At 37.0% G+C, this 15602-nt stretch overlaps 1 protein-coding gene across 2 annotated transcripts in view; it reads right to left on the bottom strand.

Moving 5' to 3' along the window:
* The window catches only part of LOC149303037 (cotranscriptional regulator ARB2A homolog), a 168181-nt gene that overhangs the window by 48530 nt on the left and 104049 nt on the right, over positions 1–15602 (bottom strand). For both annotated transcript variants that reach the window (XM_089481864.1, XM_089481865.1), the window contains 2 exons: positions 14342–14458; positions 11505–11589 (listed from right to left, as the gene is read on the bottom strand). In XM_089481864.1, coding sequence (XP_089337990.1) covers positions 11505–11589; positions 14342–14458 — 202 coding nt within the window. The remainder of the gene's footprint in view (positions 1–11504; positions 11590–14341; positions 14459–15602) is intronic.

Below are 15602 nucleotides of genomic sequence, written 5' to 3'. Positions count from 1 at the left end.
TAACACTTTACAAATTCACATGTGGTTAGCTTGCATTACACAGCATTAGATCATGTTTCTATACTATTAGCTGTGTAAAATGAAGACAAAACACAAATACGGTGCCAAGATTATATCTCTCGCACCATCTAGGTAACATTACTAGATGGCGTAAACACTATTCAAGGTGGCCGCTCACCTAATATATTAAAATGTAAGCAAAACAGCTTCCCCTCGTATTCTCAATACACGATTGCGTATTTCTTTAGACTTGCTCCAGTAATGGAGTGCGATCTGTCACATTCAGAAACAAAACTCTTTGAAACAACAATTTGCTTTCAGGCTTTCCACAATTTGACTCGCCTCATATTTAAACTGACACTTTTATGGGTTTTCTTGGAGTGTGGCTTTCCCCTGGTGAGTCCAGAACTGCACTGCAGGTGTCCTATGTACTAAGTCACTTGGAAGGCTATTTGCCAAATGATTTAACCATTTCTGTTCTTAGAATAAGTGCGGCAGACTTGCCTTTCTACCACGTGTCATTAATTGTTTGCACATTCTACTTAGAATTTTCTCTGTGTACTTTGAAGTACACGGACACTTCTTTTTAAACCTGTTAGAAAGTTAACATGGAATATTACAAGTGCGGTGTGTTTTCCTTGTATTGACTTTCCACTGTTTAATCTCTTCATTAATCCACTTTATTTTGAAGATTTATATACACTCTTACAACACCAAAATGTAAGATACATCCAAATACATAGTACAAGAGCTGTTCTTGTATGGTTAACCTAGTATCAAGAGAGAAGCAGTGCAGATATACAAAATAAAAATATACATATATGTATACCCACTTTGTTGTGAATCAACATAAATATATTTCTATGTCCTGTAATAACACTGAAACACTAGCAAGGTTTCCTTTAGCATCATGACAAAAGGGACTGTTTACTGTAAGTAAATTAATACCATCCATGGTCAGTTTCTACATTGAAACCTTGACTGAACATATCTACTAAAAGCCAAGGGGCTGGGGGTGTGGAAAGAGGTAAATTAATAGGGGGGGGGGGATTCTGCTGGATTTGTAATGGGAGAAAATTAGAATTTAATTACAATTTAAAGTGCATTTGATAGTTGGGGTGTTTCTTATCCACTTTCTATTTGGTTTAAATCCACTACCTAAATTCCTACAGGGCTTACGCCAAAGATATGTGTAAAAAAAAAGCATTATTATCAATGCTAAAAATGCGTAAACTTAAATAATAGCTATAACTTATATCCACAAAAAGTGCATAGATTTATGAACTAGAATGGTCTTCGAGGAGTTCCAATTAAAATGAAGATACACCTCTGGATATGGTGCTTAATTCTGTTAACAAAGGAGAGTTTTTCTTGAGTTTGGTCTCTTTTTAAGTTGCCTTTTCTTGGCTGCAATGATTCAATCTCTCTGGATCCTGATGAGGTTGAAAACCTTGAGAATGAGGTGGGAGTATCCCAGGCAATAGGTCAATAAAGAGCTAGGCCCGTTCTGCCTTCTAGAGCTAGTCATGTGGAACTAAGTGTGGCCAAACACCCAGCATGTTGGACTCTGGCCAAGAGGCTCAGAACGCAGGAGTGTTGCCAAACTAACCCCCTATTTTAAGAAAAATAAAAAGACTGACTTTAAGCCTTTGGAAATGCTTTTCACTTAACATTTAAAAGCCGAATAATGTTGTAAAGTGTAAATTCTCGTCCACATGCGATAAGTTGTTTAACTCGTAATGTTGCCCTCTTTGCTGTTAGCAGCTGATTAATGGATTAACGGCACTACAGTATACGTCACAGATCATGCCTGAGCGTATAAACTGTTAGAAAGAAAAAATAAGAAAAGTACAAAGATTTAAACAAGTTCTCAACTTTATATTAAAGGGGTCACTTGAAAGAGACGTCTTAGTTTGATGACTAAAGTGGCATTTCAGCAAGGCTTAGATTTAAAAACTCCAATAAAAAGTAACAGTTTTACAACTAAAAGTGCTGACTAATAACATGACAGCAAGGATAAGAAGGAAATACTTATACATTATAGTATAGAAGAAGTTGTATAAGATGAAAACTAAGATGAAGTGCTGCTTATTTTTTTTAAAATATTTTTAACATGTTTGTGTGTGTGTGTGGGTATGTTGGTGAAAGTGTGTGTGGGGGGATTTTAGAGCGTGAATATGTGTCTTTAGGTATGTTAGTGAAAGTGTGTGTGCGGGCCGGTTAGTGAAAGTGCGTGTGGGGGAATTGTGTGTGTGGGCCCGTTAGTGAAGGTGTGTTTATCTGTGTATGTTAGTATGGGAACATGTGTCTTTGGGTGTGTTAGAGTATCTGTCTGGCTGTGTTAATTTGAGTATTTATGCATTGGTATTACACAGCTAAAAGGCCATATGTTTTCTCAATTAAAAATGGTGCGGTCCACACACACACACACAAACACAAACACACACATTTCATTACAATAAGTGGCCCACTGCAGAAAAAACCTGGGCACTCCTGCTATAAATCCCTACATTTTATCTCAAGGGTATTTTTTATCTATAGGACTTACCATTTAAAAACCATGGATGGGAAAAAAGTGTTTTTATGTTTTATATTTAAGGATCAACCGTTGTACTGAATATATACAGCTCTTGACCTTACCAGTATATAGATGTTGTGTGAGCAAATTCAAAAATTTCAAACAGCAGACAAGACCCCCCTTCTTTTCAATGAAAATTCTGTCTACTAGAATTAACAATTAAACTGGAAGTTGGATAGCTTGTCGGGATGCCAAAAATGGAGTCTTAATTCTGCCACCAGCAGCCCAGAGATGAAATCAGCCCGACTCTAAAATGAAGCTGCTTTTCACAGAGTCCCAAGCACATCTAAACAGATGGGAATAAAGAACGTGACATGTGACCGGTACATTCGGAGAGAGCAACACCTCGGGGTCAGAGGTCACCAAAGATTTCAACAAATCTCACCAGATATGGCAACAGATTAAGCAAGGGTAGAGATTGCCCTCCAACCTTAACCTGTTAAGACCTTTGAAGTCTTAGGACGACCTCTATTCTGCTCTTTCATATTAGCTGTTAGTTACACTAATTACTGCCTAATAGTAAGCTGGTGCCAGACACTGTTTCTAAAGTCTTCCAGAGATAGAAAACCAGTATTACTGTTACCAGTTCAGCCAAATGAGATAAAGATTAGTACTGAACACAGTCCAACCGTACTGTACACATCTAGTACATGAGAAAATCAGAAAAATGTGGAGAATATAGAATGAACCGCATTAACACGGATAATCTGTAGAAGAGACGTCATTAAAGGGAACCTGCAACACATAAAATACATGTGTATATAATCTGAATGGATACACTTGTGAGAAGTGCATGAGATAGATATCTACTAGATAAAGCTGACATTCTGTTAAAAATATCCTACAATACCTGTCAAGATCTGACATGGAACTGAAATAGAGACTATAGAACGGCTGTCCCACTCTATTATCACTGATTTATCAACATTAATATTAATACCAGGCTAGCACTGTCTAGAAATGGTTTGTATAGAACATCTTTAATGGTAAAACACCATCTGCCATGCAGCAGTAAATCAGGCGCTAACACTTCCCTTTAAGACACCTATTAAATCAGGCATGAGCAGAAAAAAAAGGATGTGGATTCAGAGGAAAAGAGCTGTTGTAGAATAAATCTTTTATAGTTCTGCAGTCTACTCCGTACAAGGGAGGCCAATGGGCTTCGGAATTACAAAATGATAAAGGCAGGATCCTTCAGGTCGTAAAAAATAAATATGTTATTGAAACTCACATTTCTTCTGTCTTCATTGATAAAACTGCTGCATTTAAGTTTGATATATTCATGTCATTTACAGGCCTGTATAATTCATTCTCCCTGGACTATAAATATCCCTCCTCTTTAATAAGACTCTGACGCAAATGTTGCCTTGATCATTCTAAACACATGGGTTATTGCTGGTAAGGGATCCCCATCTGTTTATTCTTTACCTGCAGGTAAAACCTTTAACAGAAATTAAAGGTCTTTAAACGGAAAGCCTCTATAAGGCATTCTAAATAGCTTGGAATGGTTACAGCAGAGTAACCCCAAATCCTACGCCCCCGTCCAAGCTGTTAAAGGTGCACCTCCACATGTATATATCCAGTTTTGGATCTAAATGGCCTGGACCATGTTATTAAACTTACATTATGGGGCAAATAAACAATTTTGCTCAAAATATGAGCCAGTAGTAAAATCATAAATACTCAGTAATAAAACATTACAGACATTTTGTTAGGAACAGATTAAGGCCAGTTTCAAACTGCCCGATAATGCACCAAGAAGCCAATGATCACATGAACGGCAGAGGTCTATTTTGCACCACTGATATGATGTCATTTCAGAAGAAGTATACCTGAACATGCCAGACTCCAAAGCATTTTCCCCTCCACAGAATTAGGAAGTGTGGAGTAATTAAGTTATCACTTTTCCCTCTTGCAAAAGCATGGAGTACAATGAACCCCTTCCTCGCTGCTAGGCTTGCAGGAGATCTCTTGTATGCCACTGCACCAGCCAGCTCTGACTTGAGTAAGAGTTGCAAGTCTAACCAGACCAAAGCTCTTTTATTGCAGGCAAAAAGTCGTACCGTAGAGAGGGCAGTGCCCTGCAGCCTATCTTTGAAACAAGCGCATAACTGTTTATCAAAGTACTTACAAAAGTGCATTAATATATTTTTTCATTGGTGGAGCTAGACTTTGCCCTAAACAGCTGGAAAGGTAAGTATAGGATAAAGAATAGTAAAGAAGAGAGACTTAAAGAAAAGGAGGGGTGGTTAGAGAGGAGTAAGGGAAAGGGGTAAATTAGATTTAGATTGGAGCAGTGGATAAAGAATTGGTCTTCTCCTCTTCTTGTTCTTATCCTGGCATCACTCCTTGGTGTTGTTCAGCCCCGCTTGGTGTTCTTCTTTTCCTCTTGCGGAGAAAGAGAAGCGCTTCTGAACTCCTCCACCCTATTGCAGAAGTGCACGGAAGAGGACAGGATAATGCAGCGGAGAGCCGGGAGAAGAAGGAAAAGAACAAAAAGAGGCGCTGCAGAGGAGGAGACGGAGAAGCGGCATCACGGAGAAGGTATGGAGACATTTAGAGAGAGTGTCAGACTTCTGTAAGAATATGAATTTTATCTCTTAGTCAAAAAAGCTCTGTGAATTATTATTTTCTTTATTTCTGTCAAGCAATAGCTGTGCACATATGGATTGTGATATTACCAGTGATGAACTGTGTTTGTGAGGCAGATAAATAAAGTACATGTTCGCACAGAATACACATAGCATATGAGACATAATAGAATCCATCCTGATGATTTATACATGATAAACCGGGATGTGGTTAGAATCACAGGCAATACTCCAAACCACTTTTTAAAATACCATAACCTCAACTGTTGTCTCGCTTGCTGTACATCATCCCTTTCCTGTCTTAAGATACAATAGTAATCTTTTTATATGACTGTCATCTCTTAAAGGGATTTCTGTAAATCAATTTTTAGCATGCTGCAGTAACCGATCATTTCGAGTAACTTAGATAAATGTGAGGTTTCATCATTTATGAACCACAATTAAAAATCAATAAAGCATATCTGCTGTTTTCAACCTTTATACAGCTGTGAAATCCCCTAACAATGTATATGACTGCATGTCTCAGTTCTTTTGTTTGAAGAAACACATACAAATATGCAAGCTCACAACAGGGTAAGCACCATTGTTCAAGATAAAAACTTGAAACTCACAATTTCTCCTCTTTTAATCCAATGTTAAGTTAATTCAGCTTCTAACAAAGATGTGTATCTAGCGATATGAATATGTTATACTAGGTTGTCAAAATCTATAGGTCTGGATACCTATAGTATAAAAAAATTAAAAAGAGCGGAAGTTGGATAGCAGTATATCACGTGGGAGGAGATGCGTTCTTTAGAATCCCCCTCCCATCCACTTCCAAAGGGCACACCACTTTTAAAGAGGCCTTTCCGTTATCATATGCATTAAAGCCCATTTAGCATTATTCCTAAATTATCGCATATTGATTTAGGTAGTCCAGGCGCCAATGACTATTTATTTATGATAGTACCATGGAGCGGGCAATTTGGTAAGATTTAAAAAGGAGCTTTGGATATTTATGTGAGCTTTCAGCTACAGCAACATGCAATAGCCAAGTGCTTTGTAACTATGTAGTAGGTGGCAAAAGAGCTACACAGCCTGACTTCTCCTGATCTACCCTCACCTGTAATCTCCGCCTGTAGTATATGAACAGGGCATCAAAATTCAAACTTTATGAATACGTTTGCACTTTACCACCATTTAGGCCAATATAATATAAAAATCTTACAATTAACAAAAAATGGCTAAATATATAAATAATTCCAGCTTACCACTTACTGTAAACCCTTGCAGGTTATGCTATTAGTAAGGGGACCCTACTAATATGCTTTGTAATTAAAGTACTAATTTACTATTTATTTTTTTTGTATAATTTTGTTTATTTCTTAGCATGGCTTTTTTTTTTTTTTTTTTTTTTTACATCACAAGCCCACTTCCGGCATTGGTTTGACTGACTCTCTACCACTAGCAGCTGCTTTCCCATTATCTCCCTTCTCATGGAGTGGTACTATGTATTCTTGAGGGCCGTGGCACATTATAATTATACACTCCCTGCTATCTCTCTTTCTTTGTGACGCTCGTCTGTGTCCATTTCCATACGCATTCACTATTGTCTGTTTCTGTCCCAGCGCTAGCCACATGCGATAGCCTCAGTGGTCCTGCCCTATCCTTTCTGGAAAAAGAAAATAGATAAACAAAAATCTGTATGCTGCGGCAAGAAGATGCGCATTTCCAAGAAGGAAACTTTTGGCTGGGAGCCCACGTCAGACATTTTTAGCAAACCTAAAAGCAAAATTTAACATAACAACAATCCTCAAATCCAAAACAATCGAAGGACCCATTCACAGACACAGCTCCACCCCCTAAAGAAAGATATAATTTCAGTTTAAATAACTTCCTTTTGTCTTTTTTTCACCAAGCAACTGTAATCAACAAAATAACTACAATTTTACACTGAACAAGCATCGCTCAGAGATCGTTTGCAACAGCTGGCTTCTCTTATTTTTAGAAACCATCTTATGGATTCTGTGTATAGTATCACTTGAATTTTCAAGGAGTACCCTAGCCAGACTTTTGTTAATAGGAGAACTTTTGATCCATTAAAGGTTAACAAGCATTCATTTAGATGCACACTAGAAGCCATACAAAACAAATGTAATACATATACAGTATCTCACAAAAGTGAGTACACCGCTCACATTTTTGTAAATATTTTATTATATCTTTTCATGTGACACACTGAAGACACGACACTCTGCTACAATGTAAAGTAGTGAGTGTACAGCCTGTATAACAGTGTAAATTTGCTGTCCCCTCAAAATAACTCAACATACAGCCATTAATGTCTAAACCTTGGCAACAAAAGTGAGTACACTTTTGTGAGATCCTGTATATATTTATATCTATCTATATATATATATATATATATATATATACACACACACATATATGTGTGGCACAATTATTGGCACTCTTTTGGTCAATACTTTGTGCTACTTCCCTTTGCCAAGACAACAGATCTAAGTCTTCTCCTAAAATGTTTGAGAATACATAGCAAGCGTTCTGAGACCATTCCTTTATACAGAATCTCTCCAGATCCTTCAAAATTTCAAGGTCAACATGGGTAGATTCTCCATTTCAGTTCATCCCACATCTTTTTTATGAAGCTCAAGTCAGGGGATTGGAATGGCCATTTTGTGGTCAGTAAACCATTTTATCTGAAATTTTTTTGTGTTTTGGATCATTGTCCTGCTGGAAGATCCAACCACGGCCCATTTTAAGGTTTTCGGGCAGAGGACTTCAGGTGTTCATTTCTGATGATATTTGAGTCTATGATTCCATGTATCCTAACAAAATGTCCAGGTCATCTGGCAGAAAAACAACCCCAAAACATTAAAGAGCCACCACCATATTTAACCATGGGCATGAGGTACCATAGACCACAGAACTTTATCCCACTTGAAGTTCCAGTAGTGTCAGGAGTGTCAAACTGGAAGGGTTTCAAGACAAAAAGCCTCTATTCTAGTCCGAAAACAAACTCAACCATCTTCAAACAACGATGTAGCGATGTATGCGACATCGGATTGTAGTTTTGGAGACTTTCTGAACCCAAGATGCAACTAACTTCTGCAATTTTCCAGCTGTGTTTTTTGGCCACTCAAACCATCATCTTCACAGTGCGTGGAGACAATATAGACACACGTCCAGGTTGATTCATAACGTTTCCAGTAGACTGATACTTCTTAATTATTGCCCTTATGGTGGAAATGGTATTTTCTTATAGCCACTTCCCATTTTGTGAAGCTTAACAACATTTTGCCGCATATCACAGCTATATTCCTTGGTCTTGCCCATTGTGATGAATTTTGGCCTATAGGTTACCTAATATTTATAGCCCAGTGAAACAGGAAGTCATAGTTGAACAATTTCCTGTTCCTAGTCATCCAGGTATACTAAAAATGTAAAATATCAATGGGAATATACTTCAAATATAACATGATAAGATGAGAGCAGAGTATTTTTGTGTATTTTTTGAAGAAAAGATCAAAAGCTTAAAGAATAAAAAGATATTTTACAGGAAGCATATGAAAGACCATTACTTTACAGTATTAAATGTCCCCATCTACTGTTTGACTTCACTATTTTAGGCTCAGGTGGATGATTTACTATTTATTTAACTTTGGATTGGGCTACCCCCTGACTTTTACTAATTGTGTAGAAATTCTAAATACTCTATTTCTTGTAAGTCACTAGCTGAAGGTGGCAATCCTGTAGATAGAAATCTACTTACTTTATACTAGTGTGGGGTTTTTTTAAATCTATTTTGCCGGCATCCATTTATTACAGTGATCATAATAAAATATATTTTGGGTAATTTTTAAATGATGTAATTTACTAAAAGTTATGTTTTATTTGACTTATGACTTAGGGTCATTTGAAGGTAGCACTTAACTTAGTATAAAGCAACATCAATGCCACAATGTCATTAACCCTTTGGATAGCTGTACAGTACGTTCAGTTAGATCAGTGTGATAGACTACTAGTAACTTTAGCTGAACGCTTAAAATAAGGAACAAGCCATACTGCAAATGACCATACAGCATTATGTTCTTAATTGTATAGAATGCTCTGCACATTGTTTATTTCTTAGCACACTACCCATATGGACACTGCATCTATATAGATCCCTTGCTGTCTTTCCCCCACACTGCAAGCATATGGTGAATATCTGATCACGTAGCTTTTCATTCATACAGTCTGAGCTGTCAGACACGCTGAGATTTTCCAAAGCTTCTCTGCTTAACGGATGACAAGGACGCTGCACAATGTAACAAGTTATTACATCACAGTTTAAATGTTCAGTTTTCTAATCACACAGCGCGCACTCAGGAGAACAGGTTTGCCTGATATGATTTCAAGGTGATGAATAGAACCAGTGCATGAAAGGTGCAATATGTTTTGGCTTTATTTTAATGTAACCCATTATCCAAAATAAAAAAAACATTACAATTTCCTGAGTACTATCAGAACAGGGTTTAATATATGTCACTATATAGTATTATATATTATTTAAATATTATATATGTGTTAGCAAAGTTTTTTTCCCAAACCAAAAAATCATAGTAGGCGCAAAGTGCAGGCCAGAAAATCTTAAAAGTACTTGGGTCATCTGGTAAGGTTTCATGTTCTGAGGCTGCCTTCTGTCTTTCGAGATACATTATTTTGCATCTTGTTTTACTATGTTATGGAGTCAATATGAATGGTTCTTTGTTACACAAAATATGAAAGTGTTTTGCTACCCTTTATATTGCAGTTACTGTGGACTTCTTTCATGAATGAGGATCATCTTTGTTCTGTTAACATTTTTTATTAATATTTTATTATGTTCATGTGTAGTGGTACATTGTACTTGTTTATATTGTACTATGTTTATATTACAAAAAATGAATAAATTTTTAAGTGAAAAAATTCATATACCGATCAGCCATAACATTACGACCACCTTGCTGCCAAAACAGCCCTGACCAGTCGAAGCAGGGTACAAATCTAATAAATGCATCTGGGAAACTGACTGTGTTCTGTATGTTGTTGTGGGTATAACGCATCTGAATGCGCTTTCAAAGATTTAGGAAATAAAATTATAAAAACATTTTTGTTTTGATATAGTTGCAAAGGTGTATTGACCATTTTTATATATATCAATAACCAATATCTTACCACTGTAACACTTTTCTTACCAAGGTTTTTAGTACCCTACGTACCGTACTTTATTGCCATTTTTACCATATGTTGGCATAATCAAGATTCCCTTTTTCTGTGTACCCACACAAATTATACATCCCTTTCTTCACAAAAATAGGGCTTTCATCTCAAACCATAGAAACAAGCAAAAAGTAATCATTGTGAGCACTTAATTAGTGGCACCTACACAGTAGGTGCCACTAATGAATGAACAATGACCATTCGCCAAAATTCCCTGCTTATAGACCCCTCATCTATCCCATAGTACTTTATAGTGTACTATACATTGTTTCTCTCTCTCTTCCCTTTGATCTCCCCTGCACTGATCCTACTGTCATCAGCAAGCAGGGCTCCATAGCTGATTGCAATGCCTGAGATCAACCAGCAGGTGGGCAATCGTAGATCCCAACAGGGTCTAGACAGGGTCTCTCCAAAGAGCTTCCAGTGGGTATCAGCAGTGACACCTACCAGAAGGGAATGTCTGATTCCATCAGCGGGCATTCCTTATGTAAATTGTGTACTGGCGGGCACTCGCACTGAACTCCAAGATTGGTCGGCAGGAAGTCAGCGATGCTGGCTTCTGCAGACAGGGTGGAGTCTAGGCAATAGACAACCTGATCTCCCATGCAGCAGGGCAGGGAGCTGGTTCTGCAACAAAATCAGGACATATTGGTAAGGAACATGTGAATACATCTCAGTAAGTGATTTATATAGAGTCATATTAATCCTTAAGGCTACGGTTACATTAATCGCATATTCTAGAATAAACCTAAGAAGAGCTGTCATTTTATTATTTCCCCTGGAGGTTTAATCACATAAAACACACAAAGTTCATGTCACATGACAATTAAATGCTCCCATGGTCGATAACAAATGAAGCAACATTTTGATAAAACAAAATCAACAATACTTGGAATGTTTCTAATTCTGCATTTAGTTACAATAGTGTTAAAACCAAAAGAGCATCTTGAGTTCGCCCACTTTGCACTACACTACAAAGAAACTAATCAATTCCTTTGGCCACTGGTTGACATACTTACCAGTATCCTGTAATTTAGAAATAAAATCATACACATAACACAGCAAAAAGGATAGCCTTAAAACCCCTGTGATACCTGCAGATACGCGTGGACAGTCCGGCAACATAGATTCCACCGAAGTGTCTAAAGGTTCTGAGCTGGACACCCAGTTGCAGCAATTCTACAACCAGAAGGAGACGTTTAGGTACAATCATGCAAAACAAAGTTTCAACAAACCCTCTGGATACTAACATGTGAGCAAGATACTAGCTAATAGTATACAGAAAAATCAAGAAAGATGTAATAATCATACTGTTAAATCCCTTCAGATACATGGATTTTAAAAACAAAAATTTCAAAATTAAATGCTTTGTCTGTAAATAAAACAAATAAAGCATATAAAAATTGTCAGTCACACAATTCTCCCCCTTTGAAGGAGGAAAGCAATTGATTACTTCTCTTCCTAGTACCTTGAAAGCAGTCACAGGCCAAAAGCAATAAAGAGCATAATCTTGATTGATTAGTTATCATCCATCACACTGAACTAAAGACATAACCATAAATTGTGCTCAGAATACTCTCTTGAACTCATCAATATTCTGCCTTTCAAACCCTAAATTGAACATGAACCCAGAACAAAATGTATTTAACATAGTGTCTGGAAACTCAGCTTAGGAGTGCTTAGAGATCTTCAGCTAATAGTATACTGTGTGATAAAAATCATTCTTAATTGTTGTGTCTTGATGTCTTCTAAAAGAGATATTGAATGTCCAGACAGTTTTATCCCATCAATCATGTTTGGGGAAAAAAAAGAAAGAAAGAGTTGATTGCTATTCTGGTAAACAAGCACTTATTGTGCATTTTTAGATGCTTGCTGTCCTGGTTGTGCACCATGGAATCCATCCACCTCATGGAAAAGATCCTTGACTGGTAGATCAAGTATCTTATTGTATTTCCTTAATTCATTCTGTCTGGAGGAAGATGTCAGCTGTATAGCAGAGAAGGGAGAATTTCAAAGCAGTGAATCCCCACCAATAAAGGCCAGGGAAAGGGTATTGAATAGATTTGTCAAGGCAACCCTACTGTTTTGGGACGAGCGAGCACAGGACTCACATAAAGGAAGGCTTGGTGTAAGAGATTACAAAGTGAACTTCACAGAATGCTGTGGGTTTTTGTAAGCAATAGCAGATCAATGAAACAACTGAATTGTGAGGGAGGAAAAATATTAAGATTAATATTTTAGTTGTGGGCACATTTTATTTTTCTTTCAGAAAACCTGTTCACGCTCCTCTACTCATAATCCGGTGGTTGTTAGCCTAGAAATCACCATGATAGTAATAAGAAAAGCTTTGAAAACAGAAGCACAATACACAATTCATTTGGTAATTAAGATAAAAGTACAATACGATGCCCTATTAGCAAGGCAGAAATTGTGGGGTTGAACGGTGTGTTATATGCCACCTCCATTAAATTGGTAATAAGTAAATTAGTATTGCCGGTGACAGAATACAGCATTAGAACCTTGGAAATCACTATACATTAGCAAGCAATTAACACATCTTTTATAGGAGTAAAAGCAGCAATACTGAAAAGCACTGTCAAGATATGCAAATTAGTGACTTGCTTAATCATTTATCTGTTATTTATACATTCAAAATCCATGACTTCTATGCTTGCTAAAAATAGGCTATACTACATTGCAACAGAAATGGTAAGAAAGCCACTTTTTTTTTTTTTTTTCTTTTTCTTGCCATCTCAGTAATGACAGCAATTAGAGAATCAGACAAGCAGCTATTAGTTCTATATATTTTTAATATATATCTCAGTCTTTTCACTCATAGTCCTAAATCATGAAAACTCACAAAAGATAATCAGGCTGGACAGGACCAATTAAGCAAATTAAGATGTTGCTGCAATTTTTTGCGTTAACCCTTCATCTACCAGAAGAGTGCCATTGCAAAATGATTTGCGTTCTGACCCTTTCAACCCCAAATGAACTTGTGATTCATCCTAGAGTTGCATTTTTGGCACGGTTTTGGAATGTTACCCTTTCAGTGCTGTCTCTTTGAGCTAGGCTGAAAGGGTTAAACTAGTTAATGTCAGACTAAACAGTTGTACAACAATTCAAAGAAACCGGATATAGTTAATTTCATATACACAAGGACAATAACATACATAGTGAGGAGAGCATTAGATATTAAGTGAGTATATGAGTGAAGAATCCATGTAATATGATTGATCTAATGTGCCTGGCTGTGATATAAACACAACTTGTTTTATTCCCGATCGGCCAGTCTCCCTGGAATGGATTAGCATACGAAAATCAAGACTTCTAAAAGTATTTAAATTGGGACTATTTAACTGTAAAATAATGTCTTTAACACATAATTGGTTTCAAATGCTCAGGTAATACCCAACCAGGCCATAAGTTCCTAATAATCATAATATGTTCTGACCCCGACCTTGGCAGCATCTAAGATTCAGGATAGCCATATGTCTATAGCTCTATAATAGGACGCTGACAAATTGTATACAGGCCGCAGGAGAACCTTTGGCGGTTTATAGAATTCTGATTTCTTTATGCTTTCTTGCCTGTACTTAACATCTTCCAGCTACACAAACAATTCAAATTTGTTTGGTTTTAAATGGACACTACGGAAACAATATTGATAAAAAATTTTATATTTCCAGTATTATTGGAGTAAACGGACAGTGGGAGCTTGCATTTATTTCTTATATATAAGAGAATCAAAGGGTCGATACAATTATGGAGATTTTAATGTTTGCTCATAAAACGTGAAGATAAAACAAATACATTTAACAAGAAACACACATAAAATTCTCTAGTTCCGTTGTGAATGTAGTGGTTTATGTATAAAGTAAATATATGTAGCGGGTTCATATTGTTTCTGAAAATAAATGAACTTTATTACCTCTCGCATCCACTCTCGGACCGTCTTATTGGCTTCCTGATGCCATACATTATGAACAGAGTCGGTCAGCGCTACAGCAGCGACCTTGCTTTTCACTTCTGCTTCTCGCTGAATTATCTGTTGTGTAAAGAACAAAACCGAGTTTATGAAACATTTGCAATATGGGACATTTAAATGCAGCTGAACCACGGACTTGACAATTACAGCCATGAAATGTACGGTTCCTTTGTTTGCAATGGAGGATAGCAAACAGGTAGCACCCCAGCTGATGGGTAATGACAATAAAAGACCATGCATGAGCCCATCGCTAGCTGAGCATCATGGGAGTTAAGCTTTTATGCATTACTTGAAAACGAAACTATTAATGTTGCTAGTGATTAAAAGCCATTTAGAACTAAACAGGGCATGGTGCTGGTTGTGTCACACCTGTGTTGTATTCGAAAGAAGTACTATTAAGCCATTAGCCTCAAACATAAACCTGAAATACAAATGGGAAATTGCTCTTATGTTATAGTATTTTTCATTTTGAATATAATCTGAGACATTACAATACTTAATAACTCATTCAATATAAATTAATTTATCTATCAATGACAGCCAGTCATTGTTTGTTGGACTTGTAGCCTGTGGGCTGCTGGGTGCCTTCAAGGGTTTTTGCCCATGTCTCAGACTTCGTGGAAAAACCATAGGCTACAAAATATTGAGCCATTGCATTTTAGCTCCCAGGCACAAATTACATTATCCTATTTTCATACGGTTGATCTTAATGATGATGGCTTTTGACCCTTTCAACTACACTAGCCTTGTTGCATATAATCATCCTGCAGACAAACAGTTGTGTCGTGAAAATAAGCAAGTCGTGCTAACTTAGGTCTCGTCTTAAGGCATATATGTACATATATTTTGATGTCATCAGCGTCACCACATCATCACCAGTCTGGCCCTGATTACGTGTTATATTCCACAAGGTAGTTAACAGAATAATAAGCAGGCTGGATTACGAAACACCTGTTTTATGCCTTCCTAGCACATCCAACCAAAATCGGGTATCTGAGCTGCATTTGTTCATTGAACATGATAGGAGTAGCAATCCACGTCAAGAGCTTGCCATTTAATTAAGTACTCAATGTAGCAGACACGTGAAAATAATGGGAGTAAACAATATTTTTCGCTTTACAATGTTACATGGTAAACTGTTCATAGCATACGCCAATAATGCTCCCCAAAATAATTAATGCAACAATTCTGAAATACAGTTATC

The sequence above is a fragment of the Sceloporus occidentalis genome, unplaced genomic scaffold, assembly GCF_023333645.1.
Source record: "Sceloporus occidentalis isolate IW3139 unplaced genomic scaffold, rSceOcc1.0.p SCAF_16, whole genome shotgun sequence".
NCBI classification, from domain to species: domain Eukaryota; kingdom Metazoa; phylum Chordata; class Lepidosauria; order Squamata; family Phrynosomatidae; genus Sceloporus; species Sceloporus occidentalis.
This window is presented reverse-complemented; position numbering and strand designations above follow the sequence as displayed.